Source organism: Octodon degus, unplaced genomic scaffold, assembly GCF_000260255.1.
Source record: "Octodon degus isolate 3935 unplaced genomic scaffold, OctDeg1.0 scaffold00011, whole genome shotgun sequence".
Taxonomy (NCBI): Eukaryota; Metazoa; Chordata; class Mammalia; order Rodentia; family Octodontidae; genus Octodon; species Octodon degus.
Window position 1 is genome coordinate 8,330,252 of NW_004524587.1, and position 18,116 is coordinate 8,348,367.

The following is an 18,116-nucleotide window of genomic DNA, read 5'->3' on the forward strand; positions in this document are numbered from 1 at the left end:
AAAAAAAAAAAAAAAAAATTACAAACTTCAAAAGTTGTTACATTCCAGATCCTTCTGCTAATGTCTCAACAGCTGTTCAAAATATTAGATATCAGATAAATGGTATGTAATATGAAAAAAAATAAATAAAGCACCTGCATAGGAAGCTTAGGCAGCTGCAGGGGACCACAGTTTGATACCCAGCACCACATGATGCACCAGCCCCACCCTCAAGGCAGGCTGAACTGGCAAAAAAAAAAAAAAAAAATTCAGTTCCTTAGTTATACTGGCCACATTTCAAGTGCTCCATAGCCACCTCTAGCTATCACCTGCCACATTGAGCAGTGCAGAAAAGCAACATTTGTCATTGCAGAAAGTGCTCTACATATTAGTACAGAGCTTTGAGTGGGGTTGTGCCCCATTCACAGCCCCAGGTCTGTGGGGCTATGAGATTCGGTCTCATTGCATCTGGGATGAAGCCCAGAAACCTTAACTGGAACTGGGTTTGACCAGAAGATGTAGGCTTGGTGCAGATCTGTTATTTTCTGCAGATAAATTAACAATTCTCTAAACCTCAGTTTCAACATCTATTACATGAGAAAAATAAATGGAAGCCACAGAACTTCCCATGAGGTCATTTGGTATTGCCCTGTGCAGTGAGTCACTCATGGCTATCCAAGTATTAGTACTACTGTTGAAGATCGGGACTCAGGATTCATGCCCAACTGTGTTTGATTCTTTCCCATAATCCGTCTTTTTTGATTTTGCCTGGATCACACCTGTATGGAGCCTATGACTATAAGGAGCTGCAGAATCATCTGGAAGCTGTGGGAAGCATCCTTACCTCACAGATGTGTCTTCCTTGTTGGTGATGACCAGACTTTGCTTGTATGGAGGCATTCCAGCTTGGTAGATGAAGCAGGTCCCAAAGTTGTAGCTGGTGAAGGAGAACTCAATGGCTGGACTCACAGCACAGCCTGTGATGCTGCACATAAATGTCGGGCCATAGCTGATCTGTGGGGAGGGCACGGCGGGGAAGGGTAATGAGGAAAAATGGGAGAGGAGGGTACTTATGTCCTCAGGTGAAAGAGGAGAGCAGTTGGTACTTTCAAAAAACACAAGTCCACAGAGTACACCTGGAATCTACATTCGCTCTTGCTTTGCTCCTGCAGCAATGACTCAGCTTGAAGGGTTAAGTGTATGGCAGAAACTGCCAGTTACCACCCCATGCCCACACTCCATGGCTTCATTACTAGCAGGACTCTGACTGGTTGCCAACGTGCTTAGATGAAATACTTGATTACCCATCCTCCCTTGTAGCTCAGGGGCCATTGGGCATAGTTCTGGTCACTGGGATACAAACGGAAGCGGATAGGAGAGTTTCCTCTTCGGGCTCTTCCTCCTTGCACTCTGGAATGCAGACCGACACATTAGGTAGGAAGATCACTGGTGATCTGGAGACAGTGTGATCTGCCAGCATCCTTGGGGACTCAGATAGAAGGCGATGCATGACTCACTTGTACATGAACTTAGTTTTCCCTTTACAATGCAAAATTTCATAAATTGATAATTCATCTAAAATAAAATATCCAATATTTATTCTGTATAGTCTCTATGCAAGCCACAAACATGAAAGTTTCCAGGCTGTTTCTTTCTTTCTTTTCCTGCATTGTGGTCTATCTCCCCAACTTCTCTGTGGCTTCTAAGTGTCCTGTCTGCTCCTTCTTAATTTCTGGAAATCTATTTCACTTTTTTCCCCTGTCAAATTGTTACTTCCCAGTGTCTGGATTCCAGATCTTGCAGAGGCTGAACTGTGCTACTGATCACTATTCTGCCACCTTCTGCTCTACTCCGAGGATGACTATTAATATCTAAATTTATAACAATCTAGTACGGATAAATAAAAAGGCAATTTCAAGAATATGGAAAAACTTTGCTCCAATGTAGCTCTTTTCCTTCCCTTTTGTTTGTGCTATTATCATGATACAAATACACCTTTATTTAGTGGCAGCAACAAATTATAGTTCCTGCTTATGCTGTTGTCTTTTATCTCAGAAAAAATTTACAAACAAAACATTAATTTATACAGCTTTATGTAACTAGTGGATTTACCTTTACTGATGCCCTTTATTTCTTCATGTGAAGTTAATTTGTGTTACTCTCTAATGTATTTGCATTTCAATCTGAAGGATTCCTTCTATCATTTTATTCATTCATTCCATCATTCATTATTTTTGTAGTATTATGGATCAAACTTAGTGCCTTTGCACTGTGCTACATGCCTATTCCTTTTTAAATTTTTTATTTTGAGACAAAGTTTTGTTAAGTACTAATTTGAAATCCTCCTTCCTCAGCCTCCTAGAATTCTGGGAGTATAGGTGTTGCACCACCATGTCTAGCCCCTTTATTATGTTTTATAGCCACGTGTTCTAGTGATAAGTTCTCCTTGCTTTAGAATGTTTTTGTTTCTCTACTTTTGCAGCATAGTTTTACTGGGTATGAAATTCTTATTGATAGGTTTTGTCTTTTTGTACTTTGAATAAATCATTCTACTATTTATAGGCCACCAAGGTATCTAATAAAAATCAGCTGTTAATCCTGCTGCTTTCAAGATTATCTGCCTTTGTCTTTCAATAGTTAGATTGTCATGTATCAAGGTATGGATCTTTTTGAATTGATCCTATTTGGAATGTATTGAGCCTTCTGGGTGCTTCATTTGATTTCCTGTCAAATCGAGGGTTTGGGCATTTGTCAAGACACTCATTCCATCATTTTCTCTCCTGCTGGGACTCCCATTATGTGTCTGTTGGCATGCTTGATGGAGTCCTGTTGGTTTCTGAGGCTTCATTCATTTTTCTTCTGTTCTTCAGATTGGATAATCTCATTGCATCTACATCACATTTGCTGTTTCTTTCTTTTGTTACATCAAATCTGCCCTTGAGTCCCTCTTGTGCTTTTTAAAATTTCTGCTAAGTACTTTCCTTTTTAAAAATATATTAGTACAGGGTCTACAGGGTCTCACTACACAGACTGGACTTGTAGTGATCCTCCTGTTTTCAGCCTCCCAAGCACTGGGATTACAGGCACACACCACCACGCCCAGTCTCAGTCACCCTCTCAGCATGTCCCAGGGGCTGGCACAGCAGGCCAGGGATCATACCCTGGCCACTGTACCTGTCTAAGCAGGCACTTTAGTCCACTCAGCTATCTGGCCAGCTCACTGCTAAGTACTTTTCAACTGCAGAATGTATGTCTTATAATTTCTTTCTGATTTTCTCTATTTGGTGAGACAGTGTTCTCATATTTTCCTGTAGTTATTGAGATATGATTTCCTATAGTCCTTTATTTATTTTAAAGAGAATAAAAAATAGTAAAAAACCCATTAGAAAAGATACAGAATTTCATTAAACACGATGAAAAGAGTTCAATAATGGTAGCTATATTGCATATTGTTGTCTTCAAATTAGTTGTTCAGATTACCCGATATAAGCATGCAAAATTGATCAAAAGTTATAAAAAAATTAAAAAGGAAAGAAAAAAATTAAGCATTAACTTTTCCTTTTAATAGACCAGCGGAAGTCAGCAGCACAATTATCCAAGCTATCCTGTGTACATACACATATATTTCTTTTTCCTTTCTTTAGCTTCTTCTTTCCCTCACCCTAGTTGTGTCTTTTCCTTTGAACAGTACCACCACTATGGAAATCAGTGTGGAAATTCCTTAATAAACTAGGATTGAAGTCCCATTCAACCCAGCTCTTCCCCTCCTAGATATATTCCCAGAAGAACTAAAAACATCATAGTATAGTGATAAATGTGAAACCGTGTGTATAGCAGCATGACTTGTCATAGCTAAATCCTGGAAACAACCCAAGTGCTCATCAACTGAGGCATGAATTAAAAAAGATGAGGTGTTTTTACACAATGGAGTATTACCCAGCTATAAAAAAAGATAAACTTGAGGCTTTTATAAATAAATAGATGCAACTTGAGACTATACTCATGAGTGAAATAATCAGACCCACATGCGTAAACACTGTACTCTTTCTAGTACAAGAACCTGGAAGAGTAAATAAAACTTTTGCTTATTTTTGACCCTGAAGTTTGAATGCAGAGTCTCAATCTAGCACTGTGGTGTACCCCATCTCAGTATATTTTAAGTAGCTGATTTTAGGTACAGTGGGCCCTTGATTTACAAACTCAATTTGTTCACAAGGGCTGACCATAAGCCAATACTTTTTCCCATAAGAAATAATGGAAACACTTATAATGTGTTCTGAATCTCCCAAAGCACCCCTTAACCTTTTCTTAATCTAAAACATAGTACAATGTATGTAATTTATCAAAAACACCAATAATTTTCATAGTGAATTCATCAAAAGGTTATAAAATGTTTCTAGTTTAGGAGAAGCAACAATTTCACCTGTACTCCCCATTCAAGTTGACATCTGTGGCTTGCAGGAAGGAAAGGTGAAGTGGAAGGTGGTTACTGTTTGGAAGGAGGGTCTCCTTCCATGAGAACACCAGAACCTGGCTCTCTGGCATCCCTTCTCTCCTTGGGAGGGTCTATAGCCCTCTAGGACCTGCTTCTGGCTCAGTGTTGTCTCAATGTTTTCAGAACTAAAAACTAGCCTAAGCTTGTCTGTTTCTGTCTTCTCTTTAACACTGTTCTTTTCTGTTGTGATTGCTTTCTTTACCTTCCCTTTCTCCCTCACTTCTTTCCTAGCTTTTTTGGGGCCATTTTGATGGCAGTGATTATAAAAATTATATAAAGCACTGATTGAAATCACATCTATAAATGTGTGCATCCAGGCTCAGACTGACCTTATGCATGCTTACTTATGGCACTGAATCTTTTTTTTTTTAAAAGTGCACAAGCAGCCAGCATTTAGGCTGTAGCTCAAGACTTTGGCCTTAAGTGAAACATAAAATTCTGGTCAGAATCCTAGCCGTCTGTATGTTAGGCTGGTCATAACTTGAGGGTCCACTGTACTTGCCTTATAATATCAACATCCGGGCTTTCTTTGGAAAACCTTCTCTTGATTGTTATTTTTCATGTATGAATCACCTTTTTATTTTTTGTGCCTTATATTTTTTGTTGGAAATTGGAGACATAAAATCATGTAACGAGATAATCCTCGAAATCAGATCTTGCAAAGCCCTACCCTGGGTTTGTTGCTATTGTTGCTTGTTGTTTAGTAACTTTTCCTGTAAAATCTACACAGTGGTCTCCCTTATCTGCAGATGACATATTCCAAGAGCACTGAGGTTTACCTGCAACCACAGATAGTACCTAATCTTATGGATGCTGCTTTTTATGTATCTATAATAAATTTCAATGAATAAATCAGGCAAAATAAGATATTAACAACAATAATTAAACAGAATGATTAGAACAACATTCTATAATAAAAGTTATGTGAAAGTGGTCTTTTTCTCAAAATATCTTTTTGTACCATAATCACTCTTCATCTTCTTGTGGTGATGTGAGATGGTGCTTATAGTACTTTATAGCTTTGCCTTTGAATAGCTGAATTGCCAGTGTCATTATTGTTATGGCTTTAGGTCATTATTAAGTAAAATAAGGGTTACTTGAATGGAAGCACTGCATTGTCTCAACATTTGATCCGATAACTGAGACAGCTATTAAGTGACTAATGGGTGACTAGTATACTCACTGTGGAGACACCAGACAAAGGGATGACTCATGTCAGGGGGAAGGATAAAGTGGGATGACAGGGGATCTCATTACAACATTCAGAACAGTACATAATTTGAAATTTATACATTATTTCTGGAGTTTTTCATTTAATATTTCCAAACTATGCTTGATCATGTAGCTTAGTCACTGTCTTATTACCAAGATAAGATATTCAGTACTTGCAACTTAAAACAATAGACGTTTACTCTGACACATGGGTCAGAATTTTCAGGGCATGTTGGTAGGCTTTCACACAGAAACAGCGTAGCACAGGGTCCTGCGCAGTGGAAAGTTGTTTATATCACGGTGGCCAGGAGGCACAGAGAAGGGAGGAGCTAAGGATGGACACACACTCTTCCAGGTCATGACCTTAGTAACCTGTGTCCTCTGACCAGGCCCCACTGCCCCAATGTGAGTCAGCTATAGCAACCCTGTAGTTCAGCTACCTTCCAGAATTTTTGCCTATGAGCACATACAGCCTTTGAAGACATTCTTGACCTAAATCATAATACGATGAGTAGCAGAAATCATGGAAATCAGAATTGCAAATAAGGGGAAACTACTGCATCCTTATTTATACATTTATACATGACCACTGCTCAGTTAGCTTAATGGTGAACTAATGGTTGAACAGATTTCCTTAAATTCCTGGAGCCAACAGTCTCTCAGTATTACCGAGGGGCTCTGGGTGTGTGGTAGGGCATAATAACCAGAATACAGCTGCCAACGGGGCCTTATTTTTCACTTTTTGCTTTCACAGAACCTACAGGCCTTGTTTATAGTATTATACCCCTAAGATACATGTGATACACAAGCAATGCGTGACTGTTAACACTCCAGGGAACATGTTAGAAATTGTCTTGTGGTCAGTGATTATCTAATTTTCCAGCCTTTTTCAGTGCATTTTTGGATTAGCTTCTTATTTACTTCAAGAGTCACTGCCACTTCAGGCAGCTGTCATACTAAGCAATTGCCATTGGCTGTTTTTGAAAAGTGCCCCCGGGAAGGGGCCCATCACACTGAGCAACCTCTAGGTCACATCAGGTCAAAGTAAGCCCTATTGCACGAGCTTGCTGTGAATAAAGGTTTTCACTAAACTCTGAACAGGGCAAACAATGACAACTATTTTACGATGGGGCTTGGCGGGGGTTCAAAACCTACTTTGCTCTCTGTAGCAACTGATAGGTTACTGGCTGCACTAGCATTGGAACTATTGATTGTCAAGGCTATTGCTGGGGAAATGGCTGGGAAAGGACAAGTTCAAATACCACAAAACTCCCTGTCCTTATGAGTATTCAGCTATAACAGCCCCTAGGATTGTTGTAAGTTTATGGTTAATTTCAGAGTACTGAGAAACTAGATATTGACAATATTTGCCAGCATTCTTACTGCTACCAAAGAACAGCTTTTCAGAGTTCCTTATGTGCCATTCCTGAAGATGTCTCCATCTTGCCTTTTTGTTCAAGAATGTATCTTGGAAATTGTTGTATATGTTCTCTACCACCCTCCCCCATTTATTGGAATATTTCAATATTACTTTAGTGCATGGCTAGCTAATTGCTTTTCAAATGGTACTTACTCACCAGGCATCTGTAATACAAAGGCCCATGGATGTGGCCTTTGTGGGAGAGATTATAGGGCTGTCTCCAACACAGCCACCCTGCAGGAGCTTCTAGACAAGTTTCAAAAACAAAGAACACACAGGAGTATGAACTCATCGAGGCAGCATGCTGCAAGCGCTTCCAGCTCTGGGCAATGTTAAATAGTCTCACCTTGATTCTGAGTTCCAGGCCTTTCAAGATGCATTTCTGAAATGGCTGGAAAGACAGAGTAGCTTGTTCACTCTGCCCTGCATCCACGGTGCTGTCCATGGGTGAAAATTCCAAGTATTGTAATAGGGCTTTGGGCCCAGAAAGTTTTGCCTGGAAGTTGAAGATGAACTTCCCAGTGTTCATAAAGCTAAATTCACACTGGACAGATTCATTTAACTCCACCTGGGAGATAGAACAGAGTGGTGAATGCAAAACAGTTCTCTTCTCTGGGGAAAAAATATCTTTTGGGAAATAAGCATGGCAGACAATGTTGAAGAACAGCATGTCATTAGCTTAATGTAGTCTGATATTCCAGCAAGAACTACTAAGTGTTGGGTAGCTTTTGAGTGTAAGATGGCAATTCAATTCTTCGTCCTCTATTGCCTGTTGGTAGACAGGCATCCTCCTTGTAGGTTTAGTATAAGATTTTAAACTCTCCCCATCATTTCCACCCCCTGGAACATAAAAGTAAGAAAGCAAACAGATCATAACTTATCTATATTTTGTGGATGGAACTGTTCCTGGCATCCTTCTATTCTGGTCTTTCTGGTTTTTGAGATAGACTCAGGTCATTCTCATTTATATTACCTTCCTGAGTCAAGCATGGACACTGAGAGATAGCAAGGCCCTCTTATCCACTTACCTCATGAAAGTCGATGATGTTGGTCTGGTTGGGTACCAAGAGAGTGACAGAGCCAGTTCTGTCCTTGCACTTGACCTCTGCATTCATGGAGTAGCCCTCAGCCTTAACGTGTAGCGTCAGAGGGTGGGCTTTCCTCTTCACATTGCAGATTAAATGAAAGTTCACATCTCCTTCCTGCTTTGGTGTGAAGAAAATATCAATTGGGAACCTGGTTGGGGAATAAGACAGCAGATTAGGTGACTGAGCTAACCAGGTAAAGCCTGTTAAAAATGTCAGCCCACTGGATTAGCAGGTAAACTATGAGCAAAAGTCATTCCAAACTATGGTAAGTTTTTTAAGATTTACATGACACTGTTCTATGACTTCACATATACAGTAGACAGCAAGGAAATGACCACAGACAGGAGAGAAAATATTAAGAACAAGGACTTAAAATTCTCAGTGCTCCATAATTCTTAAGAAAACGGACACCAGGAAGTAAGTACGACAGACATGGGATTTTTAGTATGTAAGTCTTAGATTCAGAAGAGATTTCATAAATGGGGTTCCCTGCCAGCTTCTCCTGCTTGGCAGGCCCGGCTCCCTCATGCCTGGAGGGTGCTCTCAGGTCCTCATTCATCTTTACCTGGCCTGGGGTGGAATCCAGCCTTCCATGGGGCACACGACTAGGTTGCTGCTGAAACCCTCAGAATATCGGGAGTTGTCCTGGAAGGCGAAATTGAAGCCCTCCTCCTCCTTGTTGATGATCTGCACAGTCTCCCTGGCTTCTCTGCCTGGAGAGAAAACAGCTGCTCTCAGAGGAAGCCTTGTACCTGCTCACCCAAGTCCTTCAGTGGATACGGCTCCATGAGAGGAAACCTTTTTAAGTTTATTTTTTATTTTTTTAATTTTTTGGTATAGGGCATGGCACACCTGGGGTTCTGGAGCTGGCATGGCATGCAGTACTGGGGATCGAACTCAGATCTTTACATTTACCAGGCAGGCACTTATGCTGCCGAGCTACCTCCCCAGCGGAGGAAGCCTTCTTAGAAGGGATTCCCACTTGTTTTCTCTCCTTGTCCCAACACCTCACTTCTCTTCTTTCCTTTTGCTCTTCCAGTGACCCCCCTCCATGTAGGGCCTTCCACTTCCTTCTAGAACTTCACCAATTCCCACCTCCTGCTGGGTGGCTGCTCTGTCCTGGTCACAGTTCTCCTGGGATTCTGGGGGGCACTATTTTTTTCCCTTGCTCTTTCAGATCTAGGAGTTGTAATACCTTCCTGAATGTGTTAATGGGGGCTTTATCTTCCCTGATTTATCCCTTAATTACCCACATCTCTGTAAATAGACCCTGCACTGAATTCTTTTGAATTAGACCCTGGCCATGCCATAGGTTTCCTGCCGAGACCCTTAACTAATACATCTCATCACTAATATAGTTTCCTGTGGCAATTGCAGAGCATGTATTTCCCCCACAAAAATATTAGGATCTTTTAATCCAATTCTTTTCTTTCTTCAGTTCTTTTGGGATTAGAGTGTTAGATTGAGCAGTTTTAAGTATTAGCATGTTTCAAATATGGCATGAGACATACTTATTCTAAAACATTACTTACTGTCATCTGAAGTTAAAATTTAACTGTGCATCCTATATTTTATCCAGCAACCCTACTGGGTTCTAATTGGAATGTGATTAACTTTGTGTTTAATATTGGGAGAGCTGGAAAATGTTCAGAGTACATTTGGAGGCAATTTTAATATGATTCAAAAATTTTCTTTATACAGAGAATTGTTTCTACATTTATCCTTAGATATTTAATTTATTTTAAAAAAGAGAATAAAAATAATAAAAAAATTAGAAGGGTTGGTCAAATCACTTAGTGGATAAAAGTGCCTGCAAGCAGGTGCAGGGGCCAGGGGTTTGATCCCTGGGCCTGCTGTACTGGCCCTGCCCCTGGGGCACGCTGAGACAGTGATGGAGACTGGGCATGGTGGTGCCCGCATAATCCCAGCACTTGGGAGGCTGTAAATAGGAGAATCATTATGAGTCTGATCTAATAGTGAGACCTGAACACGCTGTAGGCCCTTCCTTGAAATACAGAAAAAAGAAAATTAGAAGCAAAACAGGAGTTCACTACACAAGAGGATAAGAATTCAACATGGGCTGCTATATTTCAGGTTGTCTTCAAATTAGTTGTTCAGATTACCATCTGGCAAGCATGCAAAATTGGTCAAAAGAAAATTAAAAAGAAGAGAAAAAACTAAGCATTAACTGCTCCTTTCAATAGACCAGTAGAAATCAGCAGTACAATTATCCAGCTATCCTGTGTATATACATAGATATTTTTCCCCTCCCTTTTTTCTTTCTTGTCTCTTTTCATTTTGTTTTTTCCTGGAGTCTGCTTAGGTTGTGTGTATATAAGATCATCAGCAACAGCAAAATAAAATAATTTTATCTCCTTTCCCTTATGTTTATGTCAGTTAATCTTCTTGTTTTATCATACTTGCTAAGATCTCTTAACAAAGTGTCCAATAATCATGGTGATGAAAAGTATCTTGCCTAATTCCTCATTTTTAATTGAGGTAGTTTAGTGGTGTGTAGTAGAGTATTTACCTTGATTTTGGTTAATCTTCCTTAGTTTTTCATCAATTCCTGTTTTATTCTTAGAGGGTTATTTTGGGGGTGCTATCTGCTGAATTTTGGTGATGGCTTTCAGTATATTCGCATTCTCACATTGTTCTTTTTAAATCTTCTGATGCAATGACTATATTGGAATGGACACCCTTGCTTTCCTGGATTAAACCCTTTGTTTTGCTGTTGTTATTATGCTACACACCTCATTTATTAGTTCAAAACCTTAATAAATGCAGCGCTGGTCTCAAACTTGCGATCTTCCTGCCTTAGTCTCCACCCTGCTCAGCTGATTTTGTGCTTTATCTTAGTGCACTCCCAACACATGGAAGAATGCCTGGGCCAGATGTGGGGCTCAATAATATTTGATGAAACTATGAAAGGATGGCAGGGAAATCTGATCACTGTGGTACAGAATGAGAAGTAAACAACGAGAGCCCACGATCTGGGTTTGGGGTGTGCAAGAACAATGGGGTTGACCTGAGGCTCTGTAAATGAAGGCAGTCAATGCAGGCACCAAAGGAATCTTCCTGTAGGATCTTTAACAAGGCTTCTAAATTTCTTTAGGTTATTAATGTATGGCTTTAAAAGATATTTGATGGAAAGTAGATTGAGAAGTAAATATTTTATGGTTTCCTGAAAAGGGATGCAGGCTCTCTGACATGTTTCTGGAAGGGACCAGGCAAAGTTCTCCACCCAAGGCTGTTCCCAAAGCTTTTGCTGACCTTCCCCAGGTCAAGCTAACTCTAAATATAAACTAGCAGGGCAGCCTTACCAATGAGAGAACTGAAGTTGATGTGTGGCTTGTCCAGAGTGATGACAGGCTCAGTGGTTCTACCCACGAGCAGGAAAGGGACTGAAATGTTGTGTTCAGGGATTAAAAAAGTCCATAAGGCTTCTGTGATGTCCAGATGGGAAGGTACGAACTGGAACACAATCTACGGAGACAATCCAGAACAGGGTGGTGAGAGGCACTCCTGCTTGCTCATTCCCTGTGCCCCTGGAGACTGTTAGAATTAGGGTCCTAATCATTGATATCCTCTGGTTATTGCTGCCTTCCTACAGTCTTTGCAGGGGCATGCAGGAATGAGTGTGCTAACAATGTCAACATGTTTTTTTCTGCCCACCTGTTTTTAAAGGGAGTGTGCTTCACACCCAGCCTCTGCTGGTTAAGCTGTCATATTCTATGCTGTCTTTGGATGGCATGGTTGTACCATAGTAGATTGGAGTGAAGAGCTGGCACCCATCCAGTTGCTTGTCCAAGCTTGGCACACAGCTCAACCCAATATGATTGGCACAGTAACCAGATTTTTTTCTGAGAAGTTCAAAATTAAAGTCAAGTGACTAAGCTAGCTGGTAATGAAGCTGATGGTGAAAGATTGCATGAGGGTGAGCTGGATCCTAGTACACCATAACACATTTGCTAAACAAAGTTACAACGCAACAGAAACATAAATAGATGCAGGAAGACCTAGAAGGAGACCAATCTCAATAGCTGCCCTAGGCCCTTTTTTTCTTTTACACTAAGTTGAATCTCTTTGCTATTAATTAATTTGCATTGAATGTAAGAACAATTGAATTTGGCCAAAAAGCAAGCAGATGGGGTAACATGCACAGTCCATACCAATTTCATGGATGCAGGGAAGAATCTGGAGATGTGTCACTTCAACACTACTGTCATTCAAGGGTCAGCATGATCCTGGGTGATGGATTCTAAACTCACCTCTCCAGGAACTAGGCATCATCTTTGACACAATTCTGGGCTGTGGTGGGGCCATATCCAAATAGGACAATGCCTATGGTGGCCCCACCTTTTGGATCTGTCATACTGAATTAGATGGCCTAGGCACTGACAATATGCAGAAGTCAAAGCCAGGAGAGAGATTATAGGTATGTTTCATTTGATTTTGGAAGTATGAAAAATATTTAACTAGCTACCAACATGTAGAGTAGGAAGGTTCACATAGAATTGTGGAATTTTGACCTTTTCAGAAAAGTCTGGGAGAACATGTCAGCCAAGGCCCACTGGTTTGTATGGTGATCATTTCCAGAAAAGAGTGGGGCCACCAGGCCTTGGCACCCTGAATTTCCTGTCATTGTCCTCTTTGACTGCTCTGTTCATTTCGGTGACTTTCCTGAAGGCATCCAAATTCACAATTTTTGTGTCATGGAGTTATTTCTGCCTCTCACATTCTCTGGAGAACTTATTTGACATCAAGCCCACAGATTTAATTTGGCTACCAAGTTATATTGCATCTGAACTCCAGCCTTACATCCCCATGGAAGCACTGAGGACGACACCACAGGACCCGACTCCAATTTTCTGTTTTGCTCTTTATCCTGGCCAAGTAAAAACCTGTCATTGTCCTTTCACTTTTGTCAGCCCCTTGGACAAACATAACTCCTTGCGTCCTGTTACTGTATGAGTCCCAGAGGCTCCAGGCATTTTTGTTTGGTTCCCCTTGCTACTTGAATATTCTCAATTAAAAAAAAAACACTGCAAATACTAAAGCCCTCTTTTTCTCCATAGGCAGCCAAGACAGATTGGGTCTGTGTAGTTATCAAGAGTGACCAATGTTCATGGCAGCCACTCAATACACATGTGTTCACTGATACACCCTTAGGCAGCCCTGCCGAACACTACTTGCTTTCTGTGCACACTTGTGAAACAGAGATAGCTAGAATAACCCAAACATTGGTTTGAGGGGACTCCATGCACACATACTTCAGCTTTCTTTTCAGGGTGGATGGAGCCCTTCTCTGTAAGGCACGCAAAAGCTGGAGGGTTCTGGAGACTTTCACTTTCTTCAGAGATCCAGCAGAAGGAGTAGCTGCTATTGGTCGGGTTCAGGATTGTAAAAGTCCTGGACAAAGGGAAAGAGTTGACAATGGAGATGAGAAAGGGGACACTAGAGATGAGACAAGAGAACTTTCCTAGAACCTGACCCTAGCAAAGGCTCCCATTGAGAACCAGAGCTACTCCGAGTACTTTGTTACTGCAGAAACAAAAACTTCATCTCAATAGGGTGTCCAAAGTATGGCTAAGGTGATGTCTTATCAGTTGGCAGGCAGGAATGAAGCCTTTATACATGCCAAATTTTACTCACTATCAAAACTAAAGCTACAAAATTCAATTTCTTCATGTAGCAGTTCTTTACGGTCAACTCTCTAAAACTTGGGTCAACTTCCAGGACATCAAGTCTGCTTCTAGAGAATTAGTCTAGCTTGCTTCTCTGAATTCTTCCACAGAGTTCTAAAGAATTGACTAATATAAATCCAACTAATGCAAAATTAATGCAACTCACTGCAGATTCTTTCCTCCTATGCCCACGGTGTTGAATTCAATCACCCTGGTGTTTGGATCCAAAGGCCCTGTGCCAGATGCTTGGAGCTCTGAGTTGTGCTGTTGTCCACGGATGTAGTCTGAGTCTTTGAGGTCAAAATGGCAGATGGGCAAGAAGCTCTGCCCTTTTGCTACCAGGACAGGACCTTGTTCTCCAGGTGGTAGGTTGAGAATCCTAAGAGGATAAGGTTACTATTATTTATATTTTATTTTCTAACCAGTGTTACTTGGTTGGTTAGAAATGATTTTATGGCCATCAGAATGTGGACTCTATGGGTGCAAAGGGTTGGATTGTCTTGGTCAGCTTTATCATCTCAGTGTCTTTAGTACACAATACATAGTATCTATTAATTGCTAAAGGGATGAGTGGTGACTATGAAAGCATAAATTTGGGTTCCTTCTACATACCTAAGTATAGCAGTAAGTTACTTTCTTCATTAATGGTGAGATACCTATTTTCTTCGTGTAAAACAAGGTCAATCTTACTCTCTGGGCACTCTCATATGCATTTAGTGGAGTATACAAAGGGACCTGGAAATCTTCAAAAAGCATTCTGAGCTCCTTGAGAAGGTGAATAGATGTGAGCAGACTCTGAGCTCCAGGACTAAGCTGAGGTGGTGAGGGATCTATGTAGTGTAACTGCAAGGGCCTGGGAAGCTCTCAAAGTTCATATGTCTCTGCTAGCTTAGGCTATGGCTTACAAATTTCTCTGTAAGGTGGGTGTTACTTTTGGAGCTTTCCTGGAAGTAGATACCACACCAGGGAGTTTTCACTGTTGGATATGTTGAATTAGTTTTTCTCTCACTGCGTCTGGGTACCAGGTATTCCTCACTTACTACTAGGCCCACCAACTCTATACTCCTTCCCACAATTGAGTACTTATTTTGTGCCATATCCTGTTCTTAGCTCTCTGCTTAAGTTAGCTCATTTAACCTTCTAGAAAATTCTACAAAGTGGGTACTATTATTTGCATTTAACATGTGGGGGAAATTTAGTCTTGGGGAAGGTACAAGAGAGGTTGCTCACGTTCATGCATGTCTAAGAACGGGGCGATTCTTAACTGCTGAGCATTCTGCTGCTTAGTGGAGTCCTTTATGCAGCGAGAAAGGGGGCAGGGAGCAGGGAGAGGGGCAAGCATCTGGGGAGGGTTGATGAGCAGTACTGAGATATTTCTCTTTTTCTCCAAAGGCAGGTCTCTTCCAATCTCTTCAAAGGGAAAAGTGGCAGTATGGGGATATGGAGGATTCTAGGGCTGAAAAGAATGATGGCAGTGGCAGAACAGAAGAGGGGATGAAAGCGTCACCCTTGCAAAGATGGAAGTTTTGGAAAGCATGTTTCTTACTGGCAGGAAAGACTGCTCTCGAATTTGCCAACATCTAATGGGGAGAATTTCACTTTGATCTTCTCAGTCGTCCCCACGGGCACGATGCCTGAGGAAGGCTCCACAGAGAAAGGGGATACGGAAGCATCAGGCCCGCGGTCCACGGCGCTGTCCATGGTGCTGACGGTAATCTGACTAAGTTGCTCCTTTTGAGGGAAACCTGGAGAGAAAGAGACAGAGCAGCTGAAACCTGGAGAAGGGGAGACAGAGTAGTTGCAGTGAGCGGGAAGGAGGAAGGCAGCTCATTTATAATCGCCTCAGGAACCTCCTTGGGGTCCGCTATCTCTGTAGCAGGTACACTTCACCTTTCACGTTAGAGGTAAGGAATTCGCTACATCTCACGATGATGACTCATGAAAAATATTTCTATTAATTACATACTGTTTTTGTTTCCTTTTAGCTTCAGAAGGTCCCTCAAGAAGGTGTTTATGTAGATATTCTGCCCTTGAATAATGAGTTGTGAACACAGTCTCTTGAAGAATTACTGTTCTAAAGTAGGGATTTACAATCTAGGAGGCCATGGATAAGGGTCCATCAGAAAGGTCTGTGGAATTCCAGCAATGAAATCATAACAAATACTGGGGCTGGGGAGATGGCTCAGTGGAATAAGTGCTTTCTGGCAAGCACAAGGGCCTGAGTTCAGTCCCTGGTTCCGGAAAAAAAAGGCATAACAAATACTGTACTTGCTCCCTAAGGTTTGGGCCCTTTCCTAGTGTGCTATATGGATCAACTGCAAACTTGGGCATGGGTGTGCATTTTCTTGTGAAAATGGCTCATAGCTTTCAACAGTTTTTCTAAGGGACCTGCAATTTCCTAGAAAATTAAGAACTAAAATAAAAATATTTCTAGTGGTTAGTGAGATGAGAAATTGGCCTTGTAGGGGGTCAGGGCCCAGGAGTCAGGAGGGGAGAGATCAAACCTTCAGTTTCCCAGGTCCACTTAGCTCTGAACACATGAGGAGGCCTTTGCTATACTTTTTCTAGCTATACAGGAGGTCATCTGAGCAGCAGCATCTTTCCTACTAACGAGGCCATTTTACTAACAGGTGATTCAGGTCCAGCCCTGGGATTTACCTGGCATTTGCATTTACCTTGGTTTTCTTTCTTGGCAAAGCTGACTGCCTTTGTAACATCATCTATGCTCCAGTTGAATTCTAGCTGCACATGTCCAGAATTAACCAGGTCAAACCTATAGATTGATCAGGAACAGATTTCAGGAATGTGCTGCAGGTGATTTTTTACCCTGCCTACATATCACCTATAGTGTTTCTTAAAGTCAAATAACTTTATTTCTTAAATTTCTTATTGCTGATTAATATTTTAATTTGAATGTATACCTCTTTTCCTCTATCCATTAATTTGCCAGTAAATATGATTTCATATATTGGCTATTATAAATTCTACATAAAAAACTAAGGAACACAAGAGTCTCTTTGATATGCTGATTTAATTTCTTTTGTATATGTGCCCAGAGGTGGGATAGCTGGATCACATGTAGAACTGTTTTTATTTTTTTGAGGAACCTCCATGCTATTTTCTATAGTTCTTTCATTACCACAGGAGAGAGAGAATTGGAGCACATAAATGATATAAGCCAGAAATACAAATACCAAGTGCTCTCTTTCATATGTGGAAGCTAAAAAAGTCAATTTCAAAGAGGGGAGAGTAGAATAGTGATTACTGCAGGCAAGAAATGGTGGTGGTGGAAGGCAGATAGAAAGAGGTCGGAAAACAGCTACCAAAATACACAGACAGGATGAGTAAGTTTTAGTGCTCTAGAGCCCGGTAGGCTAACTATAGTTTGCAACAGTCTTCTATACTCTTTATGAAGAACTAGAAGAAAGGAGTTTGAAGGTGCCATGCACAAAGAGTGATAAAAAGATGGAAATGCTGATTATCTTGAGCCAATATCAACACATTGTAGACATATATTAAATATCAGACTGAGTCCCTTAAATATGTACTGTTTTATGATGATCATTATTATGGTTGATTCACTGCATCAACTGGAGAAGTTTGGAAGCTTAACTAAGTAACTCAGCAAGGGGCCAGAGTCCTCACTTTGTAAACACCCTAATCCTGTGCAAGCAGAGGGCAGGGAGATGGTGTGAGTGCTACACCGACCCTGGGGCAGGTAGTCTGAATGCATACAACATAAAGTAGGGAAAGAGGTTAGCTTCCCCCTTTTGCCCTTGTTGCTTTTGCTGTCTCCTGCTGCCATGAGCTCTCACACTTCTGCCATGTCACCCTTCTTTAGAGCCATGATTACCATGACTGAAACCACTACAAATTATGAGCTAACTGAACCTTTCCTTCCTTAATTTTGGGTGTTTCATCCCAGTAATGAGAGAAAAGTAAACAAAACAATCATTATAACAGTGATAGTACTGTTAACTAAAAAGATAAAACTTAAAGATATTTTTAACAGGCAAATTTTAAGCGAATTTATCTGAAAGCATGAATTTGATATATCAGTTATATCCTTTTCTAAAACATATAAAATATACACATAGCTATTAAAAATAAAAACATGGAGACCCAGTCCTAGCCCAGGTCCGGAATTTCTGCCGACTACCGGGAGCCCCCAGACCCAGTCCTAGCCCTGGTCCGCAGCAGGAAGGAGCTGAGCACAGCAGCCAGACCCAAGCCAG

At 41.0% G+C, this 18,116-nt stretch overlaps 1 protein-coding gene across 1 annotated transcript in view; it reads right to left on the bottom strand.

Moving 5' to 3' along the window:
- Hydin (HYDIN, axonemal central pair apparatus protein) overlaps positions 1–18,116 on the bottom strand; it is a 433,520-nt gene that overhangs the window by 29,963 nt on the left and 385,441 nt on the right. Inside the window, exons 69-77 of the mRNA XM_023709202.1 lie at positions 16,557–16,654; positions 15,428–15,626; positions 14,048–14,260; positions 13,468–13,606; positions 11,518–11,680; positions 8,760–8,907; positions 8,135–8,342; positions 7,453–7,674; positions 824–993 (exon numbers count right to left, since the gene is read on the bottom strand). Of these exons, the coding sequence (XP_023564970.1) occupies positions 824–993; positions 7,453–7,674; positions 8,135–8,342; positions 8,760–8,907; positions 11,518–11,680; positions 13,468–13,606; positions 14,048–14,260; positions 15,428–15,626; positions 16,557–16,654 (1,560 nt within the window). The remainder of the gene's footprint in view (positions 1–823; positions 994–7,452; positions 7,675–8,134; positions 8,343–8,759; positions 8,908–11,517; positions 11,681–13,467; positions 13,607–14,047; positions 14,261–15,427; positions 15,627–16,556; positions 16,655–18,116) is intronic.